At 40.1% G+C, this 26,672-nt stretch overlaps 1 protein-coding gene across 5 annotated transcripts; it reads left to right on the forward strand.

Moving 5' to 3' along the window:
* Positions 1–2,487: 2,487 nt before the first annotated feature.
* LOC124286918 (probable jasmonic acid carboxyl methyltransferase 1) lies at positions 2,488–21,263 on the forward strand. Of its 5 annotated transcripts, none has more exons than XM_046723373.1 (9): positions 2,488–2,710; positions 5,602–5,727; positions 6,080–6,172; positions 11,459–11,557; positions 12,979–13,123; positions 13,241–13,371; positions 13,821–13,957; positions 20,304–20,478; positions 20,842–21,263. In XM_046723373.1, the coding sequence occupies exons 2-9, from the start codon at positions 5,634–5,636 to the stop codon at positions 21,066–21,068; spliced, it is 1,101 nt and encodes a 366-aa protein (XP_046579329.1). In that variant the 5' UTR covers positions 2,488–2,710; positions 5,602–5,633; the 3' UTR covers positions 21,069–21,263. The 5 variants fall into 5 exon arrangements, with proteins under 5 accessions (XP_046579329.1, XP_046579333.1, XP_046579331.1 ...); XM_046723377.1 differs by having other exon boundaries at positions 5,620–5,727; XM_046723375.1 differs by lacking the exon at positions 2,488–2,710 and adding an exon at positions 3,840–3,941.
* Positions 21,264–26,672: the final 5,409 nt, after the last annotated feature.

The raw sequence follows: 26,672 nt of genomic DNA on the forward strand, positions 1-26,672 counted from the left end.
TATCTTTGCATGCTTTCGACTAATTCATAGTCTCTACCATGCAGAATAGGTAAACGTTAACACATATAGAAGCTTGTGGGGAGTATCATCCTCCTCCATATTTTTACACAGGAGGTAGGGTGGAGATCTTTACTCTTTAAGCCGAGATTACTTAGGGAGCTTGCAGATTGTCGTGCTTTTTGACAATATGCGTACAGTCTAGATTTGGAGGATAAATCAGAGGAAAGCATAATACCTCCGTATTTGACACTTTCACTTATTGGAATATCTGTTTCGCAAAATCCGAAAGAATAATCAGTCATCTTGGCCTTTCTTAGATTTACGGAATATAATGCAAGTACTCTTTGAACCGTCATCTGTAAACCGCCACTTACAAGGATAGGTATACACAGTGGCAAGTGACGACTGTATACTTCAGGAGAAGTAGAAGCAAGTGTAGTGTCATCAGCCAATAAAATACAGGGGATATCAATATCGTATTCGCGACTACCAATGTTTAAGGTTCTAAGTTCACATATTAAGTCATTGATAAAAAGGAGAAAAAAAACAGGAGGACAAGACCATTCCTTGTCCGACACCTTGTTGTATAGCATATTCATTTGATTTTAAGCCACAATGTTGAACAAATGCAGAACTTGATGTTTAGCTTTGGTATAGGAGCTGCCACATTTTGCCTTTCATACCCGTTTCATACAACTTTAAAAGAGTCATATGCGGTCGGACGCATTTCCGTGGTCCATAAAAGCCGTACAAACCTGTGAATGTCTGCTTAAATAGCAGGGTCAACTTTTATTTAAAGTAAACACTGAATTGGTTGCTCCGTGTTGTTTTCTAAAGCCAAACTGGAGCTTGTTTGGAAATGTTGGTAAATGCTCTTGCACTCAGGCTTCTACTCGAGCGAGAATTACTTTCTTAAAGTAGTTTATACATCAGCTAAATGCAAATGAATAAAGGAGACACACGTCTCTAATACAGCAGCAATAGGTGACTCAATGAATGAAAGCGTAACACGTAAAAGACAATTGCGGTTGCACATAACATATGTATGCGACAGATGGGCGTCTGTATTCATCATATGTATGTGACTGAATCACTGTGGCGTATCTAGCAACAGGTGTATGCAGTAGAATACTGGATACACACTAAATGAAGACTTGCAGAGACATCTGGCATGCAAAAGGAACGGAATTAAGGATAGATGTCATTACATGGCAGGTGGAATGTGACCTTATGAATACCAGATGTCCAGGAAAAGAATAAAATTTCTGAAGATATAGAGGTACGTGGCGTAAAGCACTAGGACATCCATGTAGAGTAGCATTGCATCAAGCAAACCTTGCGTCAGACATAGTGATGGATAGGGCTGGCCAAACTGATCGATAATCGGAAATATCGTCAATAGGAAAAATATCAAATAGAAGCGAAAACATCATGTCCACATGCATAAGAAATATCTCCTTAAAGTACAGTCGAGTGTACAATTCTGACTATATCACGAGTATGTATTTGGTTCAGCAGTATTACAGCTGTACGATGTTGTTCGTAAACAAGTCGAGTCTGGACCAGACAATCCAGTGATGGCCACCATGCGATACGATGACAGAGCATGTGTTTATGAATCACTATGAAATAGTGATAATACCAGGTGTTCGCGATAAGATGAACGTATCCCGTCCCACCGATGGCACCCGTCATAAACATATGCTTAGTCTGTCAATTGTTCACCTGATATAATTCGGGAACGTATGGTACAAGTCAAAATAAGGAATTGCATTGGACATAATTTTTGTCCTCAAAAGTTGTGAAATGTAAAGTTTTAACACAAAAGGATTGATCTGTTGGAATATTGCTCTACATGAAAGTGAAGTTGCAATCATCCCTTTTGTCGAAAAGTCATGTGGAGAGGTTTTTTTTGTCGCTCTGAATCTTTATGCATATATCTAAATATCAAACAGTTGGGACGTTCTCACTTGTCTCCTAGAATAACAATATGAAATCTGTATTGGCGATAATAGCGTACATAAACTTTTATGATAGAAAAAAGTTATTATTTCCTAAGGCAAAATACAAATTTAGGACTCTTTTCATGGTCTGCTTCTGAATTACGTACAGGGCTCTATTTGGTTAATGATTCATGTAAACACATGTCACAACTCACCAGTGATGTGAAATATATCCATTTGTTTCAGACGGTTTAGCATTTTTGCTCAAAGCTACGTCCCTGATATTTATCGATAATCGACCGATATTGTGTTAACGATGATCGATATCTATGATCTATTTATAGCCATCCCTAGTGATGGAAATAAATAAAGTTACAGGGTGGCTTCTGTGGTGTTATTTGGTTTTGAATGTCTCATCACATAGTTGTTTACGGTTAATAAGCATTATTATATTACCTACGTCGTATGTCACCAAACCAGTCGTACAATCAGGCGGGACCATCACAGGAAAGCATGACTGTTTTATCGTTCGTTTACCATGCCTTTGATATCGCTTCGTGAACTAGTAGAACGAAGAGTCGGGGCCAAACTATCACTGTCAATGCACGTGGCAAGACATTCCATGACCAAGTGCATGTCATTACGTGATATCTGTGCAGTGGATTACAATAGTACTAAGTTGCTATAACTAATATCGCGGATTACAGGTAGAAGGTCCATCTGTTAACAGGACGATACGGGCTGTGTTTAGACTCAAGACGCGGCAAGTATGTGTCCTCTGAACCATTTTGAATTCTGCTGTACACACTGAGAGAAAAGCATGGTTGATACCTATATTGTATCACTTATATTTGACTGGTGACTTCCAATTTTTATGTCAGCAAAATAACTGTAAAATAAGGCGACAGGGCTATTTCGCGGGGACGGGTTTGGTACTATGTCTTATGTTAATTGTCTTATATGTTAACAATTCATAACCCTTGCCGACCGTGTTTCCACTGTTGATGGAGGTTATATGTGAGCTCATCTTGTGTCATTACAATTTGAAAATGATTCATAAAGATATGCTCAAAATTTGGTTGGAATTGTAGAATGGACAGTTTCTCGTCACGGAAAAAGATTTTGTCGCCAGTAGTCGACAAATTGTTAAGAGTGAGTGAGTGAGTTAAGATTTGAAGTCACATCGGCAATATTGCAGCCATATCGTGACTAAAACTAGTTCTAAATTTATAATTTATAATACATACATATAATATATAAAACCCTGTCAACGAAGGACAGTAAAATAACTAAAGTATCACAGATGGAGTCTAAAACTAGCATGAACATCTAAAACTATTTTAATTACGAAAACAATACAATATAAAAACGGGCTATAGATCGCCAACAACTGAAGGTAGATCACAAATTGTTAAGATATCATATATTACGTATGTATATTTTGGGCCTTAGGGAAGGATTTTGATATATTCATCGGTCATTTTTAACCACCTTAAAGGTCATAGTTGGAACACTGCTTGCTGCATGGACACCTCAGGATTCTAGGGCTTGGCACGTGCTATCCGTAGGCCTAGGCTACACATTTCGTGCATAGTCACGGCACATTGTGAAGTATACTGATCAGTTCTACTAAACTGTGTATTCTTGCATATAATCCACATCTTATCCACCTAGTAGTCATGCATTTGTAAGGGAATATGGTGAAAACACTGTTTTTGTAACAGGAGTAAGGTATCGACATGGTGATTATTTATAAAAAAATTAAAGAAGGTCAAGGGCATTGGTACCATGATCTGTAGACCTGTTCGTCTCTACTGAACTATGACGTGTTTGTGAGCGTCAGCACATACATGGCCATATATAAATAATGAAGCAGCTGATTAGGCAACATTGAGAGTCTATGCTATTAAACAAGAAGCGCATATCACTGTCGTTGTCTACATTCAGAAGCAGTGTGCACCATTTCCGTCAAAGGTTGCTGACTTATACTTCATTAAGGTAAATGGGAATACTAATGTTGGCTTGAGTTAGATAAATGAAGAGCAAGTAACGTTTACCTTTATGACACTGTTACATTTACGTTTTGTTATAACTATTTATCCTATATATTTACTATGTGATGGTTCTATATCGTGAACCAATTTTAAGCTAGTAGTTAGTGTCAGAAAGTCAAATCATGTTTTATCCTTTCTAGTGAGAAGTACAATGCGTATTAGTGCAATGTTGAGTAAATTACAGCGAGGCAGATTCATATGAATTCGATCCAAGCTGGACCCAGATTTTCTTTTGCGAAAACTCCATAGCGTAGTTAATTGAAAGGAAAGAAAAGTATAAGCTGAAATATATGAAAAGGTGATACCATTGTCGATGCATTTACTTCGTGCGTACATAAATTGTCTATGTCTTTAAGTTCTCAAACTGTCCTATTTAAAATGCCAATCGATCGATATCCAGTTCGAATTACGTCTACATCATCAATAACATATTTGTTTATGAATTAGTATAATCTATTTTTTGAATCTTTGTCAGCTTGATATGCCGAAAGCTTTGATAATCCCTTGCATTTTTCAATGTTTTGAGCAGAATGCGAAGATATATTCGAACCGTATGCATAGAGGTGAAAGCCTTGTGTGAAACTGTGTCGCTCTGAATGTTTATGCATAGACGAGGCGGCTTCACTGGTCGCTTAATTTGTTCCGCAAGTAACCAGCAACAAGGTGTCCTTATAACCTTTAAGGTTCAAAACAAACCTTCATGGACCTGAACAGTGATGCCAATTTCATCTCTGATCTGTTACGAAATGTTTGATACATTATCTCGAATGTTATCTTTCCAAAAACAAATTATAAAGTCACTATCAACATTTCTTCCCCCGACAATACATAATTCAAGAAGCAGCCTCACATAAACCCGATAGTCCTTCCTTGTCTGGGGTTGATTTACTTATGAATATAATGTTTGTGTTTAACGTCACATGCCTCGTTCGTGCACACATTGAAGCACAATACCTTTTCGATATGTACATGTAGGAATGGTTTTGTTAAAGGAAGTGGCTCTCACCCAGAACCCTTCTATTCTATGTGGCTGGTGGCATTGTCTGATCTGCGTCAGTCTGCTCCTGCCGTGCGTCTCCCTTATCTGCAAACGCCGTCGTATTCTATTTAGAGTCGGGCTGTGTCTTTCAGGACACACATTTTTATATTACTTCCTTCTGGAAAGTTTGCTTGAGTTGAGATTTTAAGTCACATCGGTAGTATTGCAGCCATATAGTGACGAAATCAAGTTATAGATTTATAATAATTAAAGTTAAATTTTAAAAAACTGTCAACGAAGGATAGTAAAACAACTAGATTATCACAAATATGAACTTAAAATTAGTAATTAAATCTAAAACAGTTTAACTATGGATGACAAGACAGTAAAAGAGGCTATAGATTGCCAACAACTGAAGGCAGATCACCATACTAGGGACCCTGGGGATATACAGTACATTTGATTCCTCCATGGACCCTAGATGGATTTACACCATACTTTCAGCTGTCAGCAATTGTCGACGAATCTAGCCATAAATTAAAATAATACATATATTACGATTAAATATAGCAGTTGGTTTAAATGTACTTTGAATGTTTTGGGGACTTACTTCACTTCTTTGAAGACTACAACTTGACATCAGAACAGATTTACAGAATGGAGGGGATGAAGCGAGGCAACCACAGGGTCCAATTTGTTAGCGAACGTAATGCAGCTGCCGCCATAAAACACGACATCATCGACGCTTTACGTGAGTGTAAACCAGGTCCTTTAAACAATTCCTTCTGACTAACCTAAATGCGTTTCATCTTTTGCATATGCTATAAATCAGCGGGCATGTGACATGCACAGTATAAACACAAGTTATCCATTATTGTGAATACACATACAACGTAGAACAAACAAAGTAAAGTACTATTTGAGTAATATTATGTTGGCATTTTAATATGAAATGGTACGAGATTTAGTTCACTATTACAAAGACGTTCCTTAGCTATTCTGAACCTTTATTGTATCCTTTATGGTAGTTCTGAATAGTAACTTGTGATTTGGTTCATTCTTGCTTCATTATTTTGATGATGACAAACATCGCGTTTTTGCAGGTAAGATTCCTGTGTCGTCCAACGAGTTCCACATAGGAGACTATGGTGTGGCGGATGCATCCATATCGATGGACGTTATACAGGCTATGTTAGGTCAGTATCAATATCTTTTGTCTAAACCTCGTCTGTAATTGTCTGATAGTTAGAGATCTATTATAAATGGTGTTTTTCATGTGTCATATCCATACTGCGTGCAGTCAAAACTACAGTCATAGGCTCTTCAGTCGATTCTTATCACTGTATCACTGAGAAAGTGTAATCCCAAATATACAAATGCGTTGTATTTGACCACTTTCTAAAATGGCATTATATTTCAAATAGATAAACTAACTGTGATTATAATAATCATGTCCTCAAAACAAAGATATCCATATTTTTTAAGTTTGGTCATATATTAACTTTGCTAATATATAATATTATGTCTGGTCATGTTTAGATTAAACACTTCATTGTCCTCTAATCAGAAATTACATGAAATTACATCCGGAGTATTACTATACTATGGTTGTACAATGTGTTACATATGTATTTTGAGTGAGTGAGTTAAAATTTAAAGTCACATCGGCAATATTTCAGCCATATCGTGACTAAAACTAGTTCTAAATTTATAATACATACAGATAATATATAAAACCCTGTCAACGAAGGACAGTAAAACAACTAGAATATCACAGATATGTATGTAAAACTAGTAAATAAATCTAAAACGTTTTAACTATAGGGGAAAACAATACAGTATAAAAATGGGCTATAAATCGCCAATAACTGAAGGTAGATCACCATACCAGGGACCATGGGCATATGTATTTTGAAGAGCATGAACAATGGTGACTTGTCGTGTGGTGTGAAAGCACTCAAAGGGGTGACCTTGAAACACTGACCGTCATTCAGGTCACAATGTCTCTGTGCCAAGAAGAGATTGTCTGACACGCAATGGAATTTAAGATTGTCATAGCTGTGTGCAATATGTTACTTAAATTGAACTTGATAACTGTGGGAATCACGCGAAGCACATGTGCCTCTTACGTTCGTGCATCACGACTTCTAGTTTGACCAAAAGGGGGGACATTTATGGATGTCAACTTTTGTAACATGAGGAGTACGATGTTTAAGATTATATTGTATAAATATCTAGGAACATCTTTGAATTGTCCATTTAAAGAAGGCACGTAAAGTTTTGCACTTAAAGCAATACGTTTCTGTCGTAATAGATCTTCATCAAATATTCCTCTGTGATAAAGTTGCAAATATGTCTAGACTAATTCGTTTCCGTGGACCTTCTTCAGCTTCATATCTATGCACGTAAAAGTCAATGTACAGGAAGGTGTGGCTTTAAGAGGTTGAACCTGTTGCGTACCTCAGCATGTGGATGTGGACCTGAAACATGCTCCGTGATCCTGGCATTGTTGACATTGACTAAATTAGGCGAATGAAAGCTAGAAAGCAAGTAGCTTTATATGTACATATGAAAACAGTAAAAGTGATAACATGCAAAAGCGGGACACTTAACAATGAAAACCAGTAGTAAATGCGCTGACCGTATGGCTGTTGTGGCAGTAGGTATATGTTGTTTACATAGACCTTTGTCACGCGCCGTGGTAATTAATGTACATGTTCAAGTCCTGTCGCAATTGAATAGCTCCTAGTTGGTTTAGAACCCAGACCCCGAAAATGGTGAAAATATGGTGCAGTTCTGGCGACCGAATAGGATGTGATTTTTCACAATCAGGGATGATTGAGCTTTGATTTAAAGCCGGTTGTCACCAGCTACCGTGAATACTGTAGGAGGGGCCCTTGTAAGATGCAACATGCCATTTCAGCAATGGTGATATTTTCACCAATAACTGGATGGTTTAATTTAAGAAGTCTGGTTTGGGGTGACCGCTTTTCATCAAGTAGTAATTTTGCTGAGATCATGATTTAATATTGTGGATAATAATATTAGATATAAGGTCATCTTAAAAATATTTTTTAAGGTCAAATGTCAAGAGAAAATGCATTTGGTGAGAAAAATATGAGTTAAGATTTCAAGTTAAAGGACATTTTATCAAAATTTTGTTTTTCCAATTTAGCAATATCATCTGAAGATCATATAAACGTTTGGTTGGCAATGTACGCTTGGAAAACCATTACAAGGAAACAAAAGTCGGTACTTGTGCTTAGATTAGCAAAATATTAGCAAATTTCAGCTCTATGCTTTACAAAGTATCAATAATACCAACTATGTCGAAGATATTGGTGGGCTATCATACACATTTCCGTATATTTCAGGCAGAAACAGAAGATATGTTTTAAGAAGTGTCAATATTGTCATTAAAATTTTGTGTCTCCTCACTCTCCACGCACTGCTATAAAACCCTTAAAGCTGATGGTGGATATCAATATCTTAATGCTTTGCAGGTAACATTATGCCATTATGGTGTGTAAATGTTTTAGTGTTAATAATGTGAAATATGGTACAAAACAAATGTCACTTCGCTCGCTACTGCTGTGTTGTCAGAAAATAATCAATTTATTCTGCTAGGATGGATTTCATCTTGAATAGCCCCAATACAACAAGAAACAAACAAAGACACGCAAAATACCCCCCCCCCCAAACCCAAACATATGTCATAAAAAGACTAGGCAAGTGGGCAAGTTGAATATTAGATCTAACAACAGTTGTCTAATGAGGGCGACATTCAGAAATATAGATATGGTCTTGATAAACAAATTAGCATATCAAGGGCATATTTCGATCCATAATTACAGGATCCTGGCACGTTATACGGAGCGCTAAGTCTCGGAAAATAGAAAATTTCGATTGAAATATTTGACTCCGTTAATACTGAATTAGCCCAGTGATCTCGGCGTTTCAAAACCAATTGAAGTCTAGACTTGCTTCATTTTGGACTATTGCATTGCAAAAAGAGGTTGGGCAGAAAATTTGAAGTACAAGACAGACTATTGGCATATACAAGGTCCCAGCGACATAGAGTAAATGGGGTTCTTGCAAGGAGGGAAATACTTTTTAAAAAAACTAATTTCCGAGTAATGTTATCATGAGGGTGAGATCTGTCACTGTTTTAAGCTGACGTTGTATTATTGACGTTCATCAGCTGATGGAGATAGTGATTCACGTGAGCCAATACCATGATACGCTAACTATTGTCAACTCTCCGCTCGACTGACAATGTAGTCATGCGACATACTGACATCGGGATTTGAACGACAGTTGGCGTGGTGATATTCACCTAGACGAAATCATCGTCAATACTGCCAATATTTATGTACGATTCAAGGTTTTCCGAGCAAAATCTATTTCTAAAGAATCTAACCCTTCTGCAAACGACTATACCAACTTTTGTGCGTGTATTGAATAGCTGATATTGATTCAATGTAACTTGACAATTCCCTCTCTTGGGTACGACTTATGCAGAAACCAGCTGATATTGGCAACATAAATTATGGTGTCTAAAATTGTATTTGGAATTACCTACAATCCATGCCATGAGACTGACTAAATATATGCTTATATTGATTCACCATTCTCGCAGGTTCACAAATATGTTAGATCCCTAATACAATCTAGGTCAAAATTGATCTTCAGCAAACCATGTTGTCGTAAGAAGCAACTAATGTGATTGGGTGGTTGTTCTCACATACCTGGTTGATGCATGCCACCGTATCCCACTTGCAAAGATCGATGCTCATAGTGTCATGACCATGTTATGTGTAACTCTTCTGTGAATACTGTTAGATATTCCTAAAACTGAAGCATGCATATCTTTATAAACGTTATAGTAGAAGCATAATATTCATATAAATATCTACCGTTGAATTATCCATTAAAGTAGGCACTTAAAGTTTTGTATTCAAACCAATAAGTTTCTGTCGTAATATATCTTCATCAAATATTCCTCTGTGATAAATATGTTTAGACTGAATGGTACCCGTGGACCTTCTCCAGCTTCATATATGTGCATGTAAATGACAATGTACAGTAAGGTGTAGCTGTAAGAGGTTGAACCTGGTGTGTACCTCAGCATGTGGAAGTGGACCTGAAGCATGTTCCGTGATCTTGACATTGTTGACATTGATTAACATGTCAACTGGGAATACACTGTCACTATTATGAACAATAGATACGAATTGACGTGAAGGAAATGTTGCTTGCATGTTGATGACATGACTGACTCATCATACTTTGATGAGCAAAGATAAACAGAATTATACTTTTAAGAACTTTCTGTTATTTTGTGTGATTTTAATGATAGTCCAACACTATCTCGACATATGTGGTATCGTTGATACTATGTAAAGCATGGAGCTGTTACTGTTGAAAAGATCTTATGTAATATTGTGCTAATCTAAATACAAAGTACACACTTTTCGTTCCTTGTAATGGTTTTTCATGCAGACAGTGCCAACCAAACGTATATGTGATTTTCAAATGATATAGCGGAATTAGAAAAACATCATTTTGGTAATATTACCTTGAATTTGTAAACCTAAACTCATATATTTCTCATCAAATGCACTCTCTATTAAAATTGACATTTGACCTTACCATAACATTTGTACGGTGAACATATGCATAATATTATTGTCCACAATCGAGTCGAGTGTACAATTGCGACTATATCATGAGCAGATATCTGTTTCAGCAGTATCACAGTTGCATGATCTTGTTTTAACCAAATCGGTTCTGAACCAGACAATCCAGTGATTGTTACCATTCGATACGATGACAGAGCATGTGTTTATGAATTACTATGAAACTGTGATGATACCAGGTGTTCGTGAAAGGTGAGCGTATCCTCCCCCACCGGTGGTACTGTTTTGATTAAAATTGGACCCTCCAAACCAAGTTCTTAAACTAATTCATCCAGTTATCGGTGAAAATATACTGAGGGAAAAAATAATGGATGACATAAGCACAAGTGTTCCTATATTTTTTTCCAAGATTTCTTCACAAGCTTTGTATCGCATAGCTTGTGAAGATACCTGGAAAAAGATAAAGGAACACTTGTGCTTTCATGTGATCCCTTATTTTTTCCCTCAGTATATTACCATAGCTGAAAGGATATGTTGCATCTTAAAAGGGCGCACGGTGTTCACGCACGGTAGCTAGTGACAACCGGCTTTAAATCAAAGCTCAATCATCCCTGATTGTTAAAAATCACATCCTATTCAGTCGCCAGAACTGCACCACATTTTCACCATTCTGGGCGTCTGGTTTCCAGACTAAGTGAGAGATAAGTATAAATGTATAAAATGGGATGTGTCGTGTTCTCACTATGACTCTGTTGACAATAACAGTTAAACATTCCTATTCCAATCATCTGTGCATTTGGATCGGATGTAGTTTCAATGGACATGGTTCTGTTTCCCTTTCAGAAGAAATCCGCCGCCTCTATGGTGGCGACCTTGAGATAAGCGTCATGTATGAAGATACTTACAAGAATGACTTCAACTCGCTCTTTCACAAACTGTATGGTGAGCATGTACCTGGGTTTAAGCATTCAGTAAACATGTGATTGTGTACGTCTCGGGTTCATGTCCTAGAGTGTTTGGTTGATGGTGGAATCATGACATTCCCGTGTGTGGCTAGCCCGGTGTGGTTAGACGTGGTGACACTGATTACGCACAGAGGTCATGGGGGGAACCACTATCAGCTGCCGGGTAGTGTTCATTCACAGCAGCTTCGCCACCCACACAATGACCTATGTCGTGTGACCAGACAGAACAAATAGGTCATGTGTGTTTAGAAAATGTACACAGAGCACTGCCATATGCCTGACTCCAATGAACCTATATCGTGCTTGAAGAAAGAAAAACTGTATGTCTTCCGTTTTCGTAATAACACATGTGACTCGAAATCTGGAGCATATTTGTAGGTAGCTCATGTCGGTTGAATATGTCCTTCATATCATACGACCTTGTTTTAGTTTACATACACTCACGTTTATGCTTTTATCCAAATATGAAACGAGACGGACCGATCTGAGTGATGGCAGTTTCTGTTGGGCGTAAATCATTAGAAGGGAGCGGCTGTTTGGCCATGACATGACATGACTGATATAACTAAAGCTTACAATAAACTTCTTGGACAAATTCCTTTCCACAACGTTTGACAATCTAACCCAGGAACAATGGTAAGCAGTGGGTCGAAGATTATGTACATATACAGGGATAACTACTTCTTCCGGAAATGTCCCGTCCCCAAATTACACATGTACGATATTGAAAAAGAAGTCCTGCATTTCACAATTTGTTTTCTCAGGAAACGTTTGAACAATTTGTGCTTTTATTCTAAAGAAGAATATGCTCAACCACCCAATATAAAGATATAACTGCACCTAGCACATCAAGGTTTGTGAGGACTGCCCCAATGATCAAAGATTTATAGATTTTATTAAGCCTGTTGTGTGATATCTGGGTGTACAACTTTTTGACATATTTGAACTGAAATCTTTCCTGAGATTTCAAACGGTTAGTCAAAACCTCTGCGCTTTTTAAAAAAAGCATTTGGTTTTATTCCACTAGATAATGACTTAACACCATTTCGACAGTATTAGAGCATAACAAAAAACACACACACAAAAAAAGCAAAAACAAAACAAAAAAACAAAACAAAATTTGGAATCTATTTTAAAAGAGGAACGGACATTGATAGTATACATTGTGGTCATATACGGTTGATCACCTTTAAAGAGGCAGCACATATTCACAAATCCATATTAGTTGAACAATTCCAAATGTCAATAAATAGAATAAAATGAATACATAAAATGTGTAAAATATGTGCCTTACATAAATATGTATCAAATACTATACATGGAAAAGCACTTAACGCCCGTATGATTAGTTATTGGTGTATATGGTGATGCCGACAAAGTAGTTTGTGTGTTTCTCAGGTCCCGTGTGTGAGCCCCCCAGTTACCTTGGCAACGACTCACGACTTTTCATATCAGCATGTGCCACCAACTTCTACCAACAGTGCGTGCCCTCCAGTTCCATGGACATGATGTTGTGTTTCATCGCACTGCACTGGCTCTCCAGGTAGAACAAACTGTTCACACCTCCCTTTCGTTGTGTTGTTGTTTGTACTTAAAATTACAGTTGCGTTACGTATGATACAATACGTGGATTTCCTGAAGTTGTCTGCATTTCTTCCAGACCTGTTGACCTAAATGGCGACGCGACCTCTGATCTATTTCTGAACACGATGTCCAGGGACGCTGCCAAGAAAATCGCATCTGATGACTGGAATAATTTTCTTCACTGTAGGTCCAGGGAACTCAAGAAAGGTACGGTGACTGTTGCATCAGTGTCTTACTCGTCTTAAACATGCCTTTTGATATTATTTTGTAATCGCTGAACGGCTAAATATGTGTGCATGTGTGTGTGTGTGTGTGTGTATGTGTGTGTGTGTGTGTATGTGTGTGTGTATGTGTGTGTGTGTTCTTACGGCGTTATGCACGGCTATCAATGCCAGTATATGGAGATGTAAACCAAACGTCATTGACTACTTGATGACATTTGGGTCCACTGAGGGAAGTGCCGTAAATATGTTTAGGCATGACGTCACTGAAAACCTTGATGTGTGACGCAATAGTAGTATATGACGTCATCTATATGATATGCTTCTTCATTTATTTGCGACGGTAATATCACACATTTATATACTAACCCAAGTGCAGAAACCTGAAAATACCATGTTGGCGTACCAACCTATAGTTTAAACACTTGTGGACAGGTGGCCATCTTGTGTGTTCAATCCCTATCCACGATCCCGAGCTGCTCTACGGTAATGCTGTGTCCTCGGCCGATGGCCTCTTCACAATCTTCAACATTATGCTCCGGAAGTACTGGAAACAAGGGAAGATATCCAAGGTGGGATAAGTTCTTGTGATTGAGAAAGTCTATACAACAAATGAAACATATTATTGAAATATTCTATTGAATATCTATTAGAGCTATTTCAACACAATCATTCACTTTCACTAATACTGAACACCGAGGAGTACTTATGGAAACGAAGTATTTGGAACATGAGTTTAGTCAGCAGAGGGTGTTCAGTGATTCACCGGGGGATGGTTCAAAGCTTCTGAGCATAACAAAGTAGCAGCATTAGCAGCGTTAGTGCGCGTCTTGTGCCGTGTGTTTATGGACGCTTAATCATATGCCACATAGCCAGTTGAGTTGGCATCTATCATCTATCATGGTAAAGCTGAGAGCAATCTGGTGAAGGGACTTGGTTTGCCAAACGTTTCAGCACGCTGGCTTTAAAACCTTCATACATGCAATCCTGATCAGAAGTGTTGCGAGTTCATCATCAGCCCTCAGAATTTACGTTGTTTTTAAGCAAAACCAGTGACCCATTAGCGATTTGTCACCACGGATGTCTCTTGGGTTTACCGCTTTCAGACATAGACTAAAGAACAGTTAAAGCATTGCCGTATGACGCAGTGGGATTTCTGGGATTCCATGGAGCATTGCTACTTGACTACTACCCCAAAATCCGGCAATTATTATTTCAACATGCCCAGGCAACTGCGACGTGGATAACTCACTGAAAGTATGTTGTGTGAATTAGACATCATGTCACCATATCTGCAATGAATGGTTGTGAATCTACCTCATCGAATACCTTCTGTATCGACACAATTCTTTCCGACTCTCCAGTTTGACGGTAAAATTGTTTCGGAAGGTTTGTTTCACCGGTTGTTTTTTTCAGAAGTGTGTGAACCTCAACGGGTGCTGATGTCGAAAGGAAACAACCAAATCAGTCAATGTAGTCTCTCGGGACTTTTCAGCCACATTTTGTAGTAGAACATGCAGTTGAACAAATAACGCCTTAAAAGTAGATTTGGAATGAAATTGCATTTCATATAACGCTCAAAACGCTGTCATTTTTGTCGGCATGTTTATACACAGATCTGCAGAATTCCTGTATTTACCTTGTAACCTGTTAGACTATGGCAAATTACTCAAATTGTTAACCCTGAAGGCAAATTGTGTTAATTTTTTAATGCACGCTTTTTAAGGGTATTGAGGGGTTCTGAATCCAAATATGCTGTATGCTAAGCTAAACAATGCCCTATAATGCCTCAAAATGCAGAAATCCAAGATGGCCGCCAAAGCCAGATTGATTGAAAACTAACATATCTCTTTCATTTATCAAGGACGAAAGTTGAAAAAGTATGCTTTCTTATGTTTTCACATATGGGGAATGCAAAAATGCAGCACTCATTTTCATGATTAAAATTGTAGAAAATTCTTGAATTGTAAATCTTTTGCAAAACAAATGTCATTTCTAACAATAAATTTGTGTTTCAATTTATAATACCATCCATAAGATGGTTAAGTTGATATGTCCTGTAATGATGTACAACATGTGTGCAGGTTTGTTTGGCACTGCCCATAAATATATGATGGTCTTCGGTCAGTCAATACTATTAGACAACTTCGTTTTAAATTACAATATAACAATTTCAGAGAAGTAACTGATCGACTCACTGAAATACTCCAAATGGACTCATCTCAGCCAATCTTATGGCATAAGGACGATCTAGCTACATGAGTAAATCAAAAGTCGAAAGACTAGAGAATGCTGCATTGAGAGAAGCAAACAGCAAACTTCACCAAGTGTTGTTCTTCGAAGCAAAACATCTGCGACTGATTGGAAGAAGTGTGTCGTTTGTCAAAAAGACAAGAAAGAATCACTTCATCTCATGCAAGAATCCAAAGTCAGCACCAGAATACTGGAAGCAGCAAAGTATGACCAATGGCTTGTGTAAATAATCTTACAGCTGCAGACGGAGCTTTTCACCGGACTTGTCTTGTCCTGTTCGTATCACAAAGCGGATTAGTGATGTGTCACCACAAAGCACAGATATGAGCTTATTTTGGCTTTGTCAAGAACTTGAGCAATCGGCAAAACATGGTGATATGCTTGATCTCGTAGATGTATGGAACAGGTACTGCACAATAGCTAAGAATGTCCAAATAGATATACCATCTTCATTTATGTCCCGGAGGAACACTTTCAAAGATAAACTAGCGGACCTTCTTTTGGGCATATATGATGTTGTTGTATTGCACGATCGTGCTCGAAACGAACCTCATACTGTGTTGCTACCATTCAAATTTCGGCATATTCTGATTTCTGAAATGGTAACAAAAGTTGATACAAAGGATATTAACAAAGTCATTCCATCATTCAAACATGAGGAGCAGGATACATGTCTGACCATGGTCCATGTTGCACTGCGGATACGTGGTGACATGGTATCTCATCCCAATTCAAAAGGAATAGACATCAGCGAAGACAGAGTATAAGAGAGCATACTTGATAGTTTGTACATGTTTCACGACCTGGAAGATGACATAAATGACGACCGACGACAAGCTAGAATCACTAGTATTGCTCAAGATTTTATGTACACTGCTAATGGAGACAAGTTCTTGACCCCAAAACACATAGGATTGGCCAATGCCCTTCACCAAGCAACTCGATCGAGAACATGTGAACATGTGAACATGTTTCACCAGGCAGGTCATGTCATGAGTTATCAAACTTGATACTGCACTAGCCAAGAAGACATTATAGACCATGGATGGCACTGGGGCTGTTATGCCACATAACCTAGCAAAGGACCGCTTTGTCCATTTCTCAACAGACAACGTCGACATTAATGAGAACACTCTGGACGGTAAAGGAACATTCCATGCCACTCAGGTAGCAACGTGGTCCGCCCGAAGATGATCTCCTCAGTGGCATTGACATTTCTAAGACAGGAACCTTCGATATACCTGAAGTGATGGCTGTCATCATACCTGCACCAAACAGAGGATCACAGAGCGTCAGCCAGAGAAAACTACAGCGGGCTACCTACCTATCAGAAAGTCTCCTGCATCTTAACTGGATACCTTGAACACAGTTGTTAAGAGAGTGATACCTGTAGCCAAGTCTATGGGACAGCAGCATGTTGTTCTGACTGTGAACGAGGCCCTTTATCCGAAGCTGTTGGAACTGAAGTGGTCTGTAGAAGAGTATAAGAACGTACTCATACCTTGCCTTGGAGGACTTTACATTTCCATGAACTTCCTCAGTATAATCGGACGACATATGACCGGGTGCGGTCTCACCGAGCTATGGGTAGAATGTGATGTATTGGGAACCACTGCTGCCCAGCTTTCATGGGAGGAAAGGGATATGCACGTGCCATACAAATGCACAAACTTTTCAAGCTCTTTGGCAAATACTCCTCCAAAGACTCCATGCCTACATGGACGAGGTAGACGCAGCTCCGATTACTGAGCTCGCAGATCTGTCTACGTCCGTAGATACCAGTCACATTGTTGGCATGGTTGACAAACTGACTACTGACAGATTTCAGCAGCCATTGAAAGAATTCAGTGCAGGTGTTGCAGCTGATGACCCTAATGCTGCCTTATGGTGGGACTACATGACTATGGTCAGCATACTACTTTGCTTCTCAAGAGCACAACGTGATGGGTTATGGGATATCTGTATGCTTTCAAACGTATGCTGCCATTCGTCTTCAAGTACAATCATGTGAACTATGCCTGATGGGGTACTGTATATCTGGCTGAAATGTCATGTCTCCCTGCAGAAGTGCTCCGGGAGTTCCAGAACGGCACATTTGTAGTCAAACGCACTGATCCAGGCTTCAATCAAGTTTCAACAGACCAAAGTACTGAGTGGCTGAATACTACAGAGAAGAGTAGTGGAGGCTTAGTAGGCATCACAAGAATACCATCAGTCTTTTAATCTCAGAACGGTTCATAGCTTCTCAGACAAAGGGCATGCTGCAAATGACGAAGGACGACAAGACGATGAGTACACACATAATGAGTGTGCAACAACTAGGATGAATAAAGACGAATCTGATGAAAGCAAACAACATTGTATGTTTCAAAATGGTGGTGACACCTTGATAAACATCATCAACAAGGATGTGGCCACATAACTGAACCAACAATCTCTGCTTAGTGTAGAACACCTTGGACAGGAGCAAATGAAAGTCTTCGTGGACAAACGTCCGTGTGAGCCTGTTGATAGTGACCAGCACCTGGATCTGAAATCGCCTATTCAGAAGAATAAGGCCAAGACATTTGCCTCTTTGTATGACGTAGTGCAAACTTCCAAGGGAAAGCAAAGCACTATCAAAGTGGACCGGAATATTCTACAAAGGCTCAATACAGCCTATAGAGCAGGGCGTGGGGTAAAGCTGGAAAACATCCTACAGCATGTCCTCATGACCGTCCCACTATCATTGGCCACAACTAGTGGTACCCTACATTCCACTAACAAAACTGTGTCAGCCAGTATACTGATGCAAGAAGTTCAAACATCTGCTAAGGTCACACGCGATGAGTCCGGCTGCCTGCTCATTGACGGCCAAGCCCTAGTGATGGTACTCGGAAAGCCGCCAGACATTAGAACGTTTGGTGACTACGCCAGAGCCTTTGCAACCACGGTGTTCAAGATGAAACAAGTTATCAAAGAATTCACGTAGTATTTGACTACAGGTATCATGTTGATTCCATAAAAGCGCAAAACTCAAGCAGCGCCTACGACCGATACGTCGTCAATTAGCGTGTGGGCCAGTCCCTCTCCCATCAGACTGGTCTATATTTATTGCACTGGAGGCAAATAGAGCATGTGTTGGTGTGCTACTGTCAAACCATCTCATTGAACACAGCCCAATAAATAAACCTGTAGTTGTAGCAGGGTGGTTCATTGAGGCCACTACAGTCAAGTCGTCTGATCCAGAGCTTGAAGTCTCATCTCTGAGAGCTGATCATGAAGAAGCGGACACACAACTTACATAGCATCCATACTCAGATGAAGACGCTTGTTATGTGCGTGACACAGACACGCTTCTCCTACTTCTGGCACACTGTGACAAAATGAGATGCACTCATCTCTACATGAAAGCTGGGACATCGAAAGCTCCAAAGTATCTCCAAGTACACGAAATTCGCAGGCTACTGTCAGCAGATCAGGTCGATACACTACTTGCTTTCCATGCCTTCACCGGATGTGATAGTGTGTCTCACGTCAGTGGCCACAGTAAGAAAACAGCAAGGAATGTGTTCAAGCAACACCATACCGATCTCACTGGCCTTGGAAACGGCCCTTTCAATGAAAACCTAACTGGATCGACAGGGAAGTTCATCTGTAAAATATATGGCGTACCTGGGGTCGATACATGCAACAAAGCACGAGTTAAGTTGTTTTGTCTTGGCCGTGTACAAGAGACTCTGCCACCAACCTCTGACGCAGCCAGGTTCCTCATCATGCGTTCCTACTACCAACAAGTGTCTGGAACCACTGCCCATGTCCACACTGCCCATGTCCAGATCTTCCTCCGGTGACTGAAATGGAGTGGATTCACCAAGACGGACAGTTAGTGGCGTGGCTACTCTCTCTGCCACCTATCCCAAAAGCGTGCAGGGAGATCACATCTTGCAGTTGTATGAAAGGCTGCCTCAGTTAACGCTGCTGCTGCAGGAAATTTCGCATAGAATGCATTGAGGCTTGCAACTGCAGGAAACTTAACAACAACTGCCAAAACACCAGATATGAATGGGAATGAGGGAAAGCTTACAACTTTTACTGTGTATTCTGCTTAGACAGCAGACAGCATTAACGATTTGCATTCTTTCCATTGCTGTGATTCCGCAAATAGACATATTGTTTTTAAAACACTTACCTTGAGATGGAGATGGTGAAGGACAGGGTTTTTGACCATCTGAATATTCATTGTTCAAAATGATAATTTTTGCAATGGGTATGAAAATCAATCATTTCCTTCCAATTTAATCACAAAACTGAGTATTGCATTGCAATCCCCATGTGTGAAACATTCCAAAAAGCATTTTTCAACTTTCTTACTAGATTAATGAAAGTGATATGTAAAGTTTCAGGTTTCAGTTTGGCGTTAGCGGCCATCTTGGATTTCTCAAATTGAGGCATTGTGGGGCATTCGTGAGCTTGGCATACAGCATATTTGGATTCAGCACCCCTCAATACCCCTAAAAAGCTTGTATGCCAAAAATTAACACGATTCGCCTTTAGCGCCTTAAATAAGCACTTTCCCCCCAGAGCTGCCTTGATTATTATGTATTGGTTCATGGTGTGGACATTTACAAAATAGCCTCAGACTAGAACACAACGCAGATTATATTAATAAGTCCGATCTTGCAGATGGAGATGAAGAAGGCTGTATTGAATGAATACTTCCGAACAGTCAACGAAATCAGACAACCCTTTGATGACCTCACATCGCCCATCATTATATCTGGACTAAAACTGTCTCAACTGGAAGTTAAACAGATCGAATGTCAACACAAGACAAAGTGGAGGAACCGTCTCGTGAAAGGTACGTTAATGTTTGCCGTCTAGACTGTCGCCCTCAAGAGGATTCTGTCTCTATTGATGCATTTGTTGCTTGCATAACGCCGCACACACAGATATTTCAGCTGTACCAAAGTTGACCAAAACCAGTCCATACAGACAGCAACGACACGCAACGACACGAGTAAAATTACAGATTACAGTTGCGAAGGCTTGCATGATGCTGGTATGTTTCTACACTCAAACATCATGTAAAAATCAAAATATTGTTGACATATAATTGCATGCTGTCGATAGATAATAATAGACTAGGGTATTTTAGCATGCTCTCAATCAGGTATGTATTTCATTACATCTACATTTAACGAATGCCAATTTACATTCGTAGACGGAATTGATGACCGTGAAAAGTTTGCCCATGGGATGGCGGATATGATCCGTGTATGGACACAAGGCACAATGGAGTCCGCCCTAGCAGCGACCAGGAGAGCTGCCGAGAAGGACGACCTCCTTGATGACTTCTACTCCGATCTGAAACACAATCTACTTGACTATAATCCTGAGACATTCAACAGCGAATACCTTCTGGCCTATGTGTTTATTGAGAAAGTATGAATCCAGACAATGTTGTGCTTTGATATGGTCATCTCTGATACAAAACACACATCCATTTCACTACCGCAGTCAATTGAAACTGTTCAAAGCGTCCAACCCATGAACCAATCGTCTCCATACAATTAATCTTGTGTAAAATAGTAAACTTGTATCACTCGTACACAAATAAATCATGTTGAAAGCTAAGCACGGTTACCTATTGGCCTCTGTGTTATACTTATATCATTACCATCCTCGTGTCGTTGCATTTAAAAGCGGCAAAAATAGACAACTTTCGGTTTTACTAGTCTAACTTCAAAACACATTTTGCTGAAATACTGTATACGTGACCCATATTCCACGATAATTTGTGACCTACAACAGATGTTTGCTGTTAGGACGCAAAACAAACATTCGAATTTCTGCATTTGGCAAGTCGCATTCGGAGTACAAATATCCTCCTACGTTGTTTTCAAAAGTAAGTTACCAGTCACAGTAGACAAGAAGCTATGCTGTATGGTTAGTGGTTATTTAGCATCCATCAAGGAAGGAGACGATGCTGGGGAATATGGAGGACAGGGAATGGCCTGAAATGGTGCCGAGGTTGGAAAGAGTTGGGGACAGAGATAACCAAAGGAAGGAACATAGTTTGTTTGGTTGCTGCCGCACTCAGCAATATTCCAGCTATTTGTCGGCGGTCTATAAATAGAGTCTGGACCAGGCAATGCAGTGATCAACAGAATGAGCATCAATGTCCGTAACTGAGATACGATGACATGTGTCATTCAAATCAGCGAGCCTGACCACCAGATCTCGTGACCAACCAATGATAAAAGTGGGACAGGATTTATACCGACATACTTTTTTTCTGCAATGCTCAGATTAATTGTGAATTTCGTGTCTCCTATTTCTTCAACTGACATGTTGCCATGATTTGTAAAGATGACCTTCTGATAATGTTTCCCAATGTCAGCACACAGCAGCTGTATGTTTACCATGTAAACAGATTAAGATAACCAGGCCTCTGAACGAGTGACATACTCTAATTATATATTGGGATGGGAGTGGCACTATCACTATCACCTGTTGCATTGTCGTGCCACGTGTGTATATTGTTTCGTGTGACTGTGTGTACATTTTGAATCGTTTAACTTCAAGTGTTACTTACTCTGTATTAGCTCAGATACTTATAGATTAATGTGCGTTGATAAAATGTGTAATTACCGACGGAAGGGTTAAGGACAATGTATATCCCAGAACAAAACCTCACATAGAAGTATGTTGAATCACAGTGGATAATATTGTCATAACATATTTTAAACCATCATGGTTGGTTTCAATCATCTTACGGGGCGATGGGGTAGCCTAGTGGTTAAAGCGTTCGCTCGTCACTCCGAAGAGCCGGGTTCGATTCCCCACATGGGTGCAATGTGTGAAGCCTATTTTTTTAAGTCCCCTGCAGTGATATTGCTGGAATATTGCTAAAAGCGGCGTAAAACTAAACTCACTCCATCATTTTACACTGCAGTGTTGATGCAATGGACACACTTCGAACGTGTCACAGTCAGGGACAATCACGACACAACAATAATACCAGTTTCAATCTTGGCAACAAATGTGACGTCTTTCTGTAGCAGCTGATCAACAGACGTTTAAGATGGGGAACCAAGCCAGTTGATCAATAAGCAATGTACAGGACACTGTAGATAACCCAGGTAGTTAGTCAATGGATAATATAGGTGACACGTTATTTGACCAATGTTGTTGATCAATATATAATGTAGATGACACGTTAGGTGACCAAGCTAGTGTGTTTACACTCTAGGTGACAAAGACCGGTGACAATGCAGATGGTCAAGAGAAGTTACCTATATAGGGTTACCAGTAACACGAAGTGATGAGTGTATGATGAATGAAGTCGATCGATGTATAATGTAGGTGACACGGTAGGTGACCATGGCAGTTGATTTACATACACTCCAGGTGACAAAGACCGGTAACAATACACGTGACCAAGAGAGTTGACCTTGATAGTATTAACACGACGTGATTGGCGTACAATTAAACTGATGCAATAGCTTATCAAGGAAGGAAAGGGTTTGAGTGGAACCTAGACAGTATGACCAAGACAGGGTGACCAGGACGGGGTGACCTGACCTGATGACCTAGACTGGTAGCCAAGCTAGGTAACTAAGGCAGGTAATCAGACAGGTTATATTTGATTGAAGCAAGATGAGGGAAATACAGTACAACCAGAAATTATTGAGAATTTAAGATTGTAATTTGTTTTTTTCACTCATTACTCACGTATTAAATGTAAATATTAGAAGAACACAACTCCAGATTCAAAGACAGGTGAACAGTTAGTATTTTGTCAAGTCACCATGGGCAGCAATGCAGGCTTCTATGCGGCGGGGCATACTACTGATCAAAGAAGTTAGAGAGTCGTGGTCCATGCTGTCCCAATATCGGACCACCTCTTCTTTCATTTCAGCAATATTTGTCAGATTTTTCTTATTGACACTTTCCTTCATAAGTCCCCAAACATTTTCTATTGGATTTAGGTCAGGGCTATAGCTTGGCCAATCTAATAATGTCATATTTTGGGTCCGAAACCAGGCCTGTGAATGCTTTGAACGATGTTTTGGGTCGTTGTCCTGCTGGAAAATCAAAAAATTTCCATAGAACACGTGAGCAGATGGAAGTAAAGTCCCTCGAAAATATCTGTGTACCGCTCACTGTTCATATTCCCTTCAAATACACAGAAGGGCGTTGCCCCTAACACAGATATGCCACCCCACACGTTAAATTTCGGACTGTACTTTGGGCGCTGATACAAAAGGTTTTCAGTTTGTTTGGTCCAGAATTTCAGTGTATTAGGAAACAACCACACAGAACTTTCATCTGAGAAAATCACATTGTCCCAGTTAAAATTTCTATGCTGTAAGCACCAGTTCAACCTTCGCTCCTTTTGTTCAGGTTTCATGATCGGTGATGGAATTCCTCGACTTTTCTGCCAACCCATTGCATGCAGCTCAGTTCTAATTGTCTCCTTACAGACAGCCACAGTTCCTCTATCAATCATATCCAGCCTTAAGTTTTCTAAACTCCTTCGTTTGTTTTTAGAAACAAGAATACCAAGCCGCCTCCTGTCACCGACAGTCAATTTTCTGGGCCTACCTGCGCCTCCCTGGTGCTCAATGCTATATCCATTTGCAATATTTTTCAAAACACGATAAACAGTGGACAAAGGGATGCCTGTTCTACTTGAAATCACTTTAGCTGATCTGATGTCCTTGTTATAATACTCTAAAATCAACTTCCTCTTCCCTAAATCATCCATACTGAGGATCACTGAAAATGTCGTCTGCTAGCAAGTAAACAAAGGAGGAGAACTCTTCACAAACTAATGAAAAAGGATTAACGGAGTTGTCTCTCTTGAATTAAACCAAGCACTTGATAGCCCGGTCAAGGTTGTTTATACTAGAAATCCAATTAAACATATTCCTAAAATTCTCAATAATTTCTGGTCATACTATATTATTGTAAGAATTCTGAACATTATCAACTAATTTATTGTAAGAATAGGGCCGTTCGACATGCCTAACGTCACTGCAACGTGGCCGATGTGCGTCGATCGCCGTGATCCAGGCAAAGCAGTAACCTGTCAGATAGCTTCATCAATGTGACCAATATGTGTCGGTCACCGTGACGTCCAGGCAATGCAGTAACCTGTCAGATAGCTTCATCAATGTGACCAATATGTGTCGGTCACCGTGACGTCAATGCCTGTAAGGTGCCAACGCCCGCAATGCAGTAATCTGTAAGATAGCTTCATCAATGTGACGGTCACCGTGATGTGGTCACCGACCCGGACGCCTTCATCAATGTGACCAATATATGGCGCTAACCGTGACGCCCAGGCAATGCAGTAACCTGTAAGACCTGTAAGATGACGCCCAGGCTTCTATAAGATAGCTTCATCAATGTGACCAATATATGGCGCTAACCGTGACGCCCAGGCAATGCAGTAACCTGTAAGATAGCTTCACCAATGTGACCAATATGTGTCGGCCACCGTGACGTCCAGGCAATGCAGTAACCTGTCAGATAGCTTCATCAATGTGACCAATATGTGTCGGTCACCGTGACGTCCAGGCAATGCAGTAACCTGTCAGATAGCTTCATCAATGTGACCAATATGTGTCGGTCACCGTGACGCCAAGCCAATGCAGTAATCTGTAAGATAGCTTCATCAATGTGACCAATATGTGTCGGTCACCGTGACGTCCAGGCAATGCAGTAACCTGTCAGATAGTTTCACCAATGTGACCAATATGTGTCGGTCACCGTGACGTCCAGGCAATGCAGTAACCTGTCAGATAGCTTCACCAATGTGACCAATATGTGTCGGTCACCGTGACGCCCAGGCAATGCAGTAACCTGTTAGATAGCTTCATCAATGTGACCAATATATGGCGCTAACCGTGACGCCCAGGCAATGCAGTAACCTGTCAGATAGCTTCACCAATGTGACCAATATGTGTCGGCCACCGTGACGTCCAGGCAATGCAGTAATCTGTAAGATAGCTTCATCAATGTGACCAATATGTGTCGGTCACCGTTACGTCCAGGCAATGCAGTAACCTGTCAGATAGCTTCATCAATGTGACCAATATGTGTCGGTCACCGTGACGTCCAGGCAATGCAGTAACCTGTCAGATAGCTTCACCAATGTGACCAATATGTGTCGATCACCGTGACGCCAAGCCAATGCAGTAATCTGTAAGATAGCTTCATCAATGTGACCAATATATGGCGCTAACCATGACGCCCAGGCAATGCAGTAACCTGTAAGATAGCTTCACCAATGTGACCAAAATGTGTCGGTTACCGTGACGCCCAGGCTATGCAGTATACCTGTAAGATAGCTTCACCAATGTGACCAATATGTGTCGGTCACCGTGACGCCCAGGCAATGCAGTAACCTGTAAGATAGCTTCACCAATGTGACCAATATGTGTCGGTCACCGTGACGTCCAGGCAATGCAGTAACCTTTAAGATAGCTTCACCAAAGTGACCAATATAATTAACACGGTCACCGTAACGTCCAGGCAATGCAGTCCACCGTCAGATAGCTTCATCAATGTGACCAATATGTGTCGGTCACCGTGACGCCCAGGCAATGCAGTAACCTGTCAGATAGCTTCATCAATGTGACCAATATGTGTCGGTCACCGTGACGCCAAGCCAATGCAGTAACCTGTCAGATAGCTTCACCAATGTGACCAATATAATTATCACGGTCACCGTAACGTCCAGGCAATGCAGTCCACCGTCAGATAGCTTCATCAACGTGACCAATATTTGACTGCCACAGTAACGTCCAGGCATTTTCTCCCTGTCATATAGAACCATCGATGTAGCCAACATATAGTGGCCAACACTGTAGGTATCCCTATACATTAACTGCAGAGTGAGATGAAGACATTTGATCATCTCAAGACCACATCGCTGTTAACACCAGAACAAAGTATCAGACGTTCACTTGTGCTCCCGATAAGGAAGTGAATGGAACCCTGACGAAATGATACGCTAACTCGTGTGTGCAATAGATGCGGTTG

Source organism: Haliotis rubra, unplaced genomic scaffold (assembly GCF_003918875.1).
Source record: "Haliotis rubra isolate DU_JTF1 unplaced genomic scaffold, ASM391887v1 Scf396, whole genome shotgun sequence".
Classification (NCBI taxonomy): Eukaryota; Metazoa; Mollusca; class Gastropoda; order Lepetellida; family Haliotidae; genus Haliotis; species Haliotis rubra.

Bases quoted from the DNA above. Each gene is read 5' to 3' on its own strand.
- LOC124286918 (XM_046723373.1), top strand. From the start codon at position 5,634: ATGGAGGGGATGAAGCGAGGCAACCACAGGGTCCAATTTGTTAGCGAA. The intron at 5,728-6,079 runs GTGAGTGTAAAC...GCGTTTTTGCAG, and splicing joins CGACATCATCGACGCTTTAC to GTAAGATTCCTGTGTCGTCC. The intron at 13,372-13,820 runs GTACGGTGACTG...ACTTGTGGACAG, and splicing joins GTCCAGGGAACTCAAGAAAG to GTGGCCATCTTGTGTGTTCA.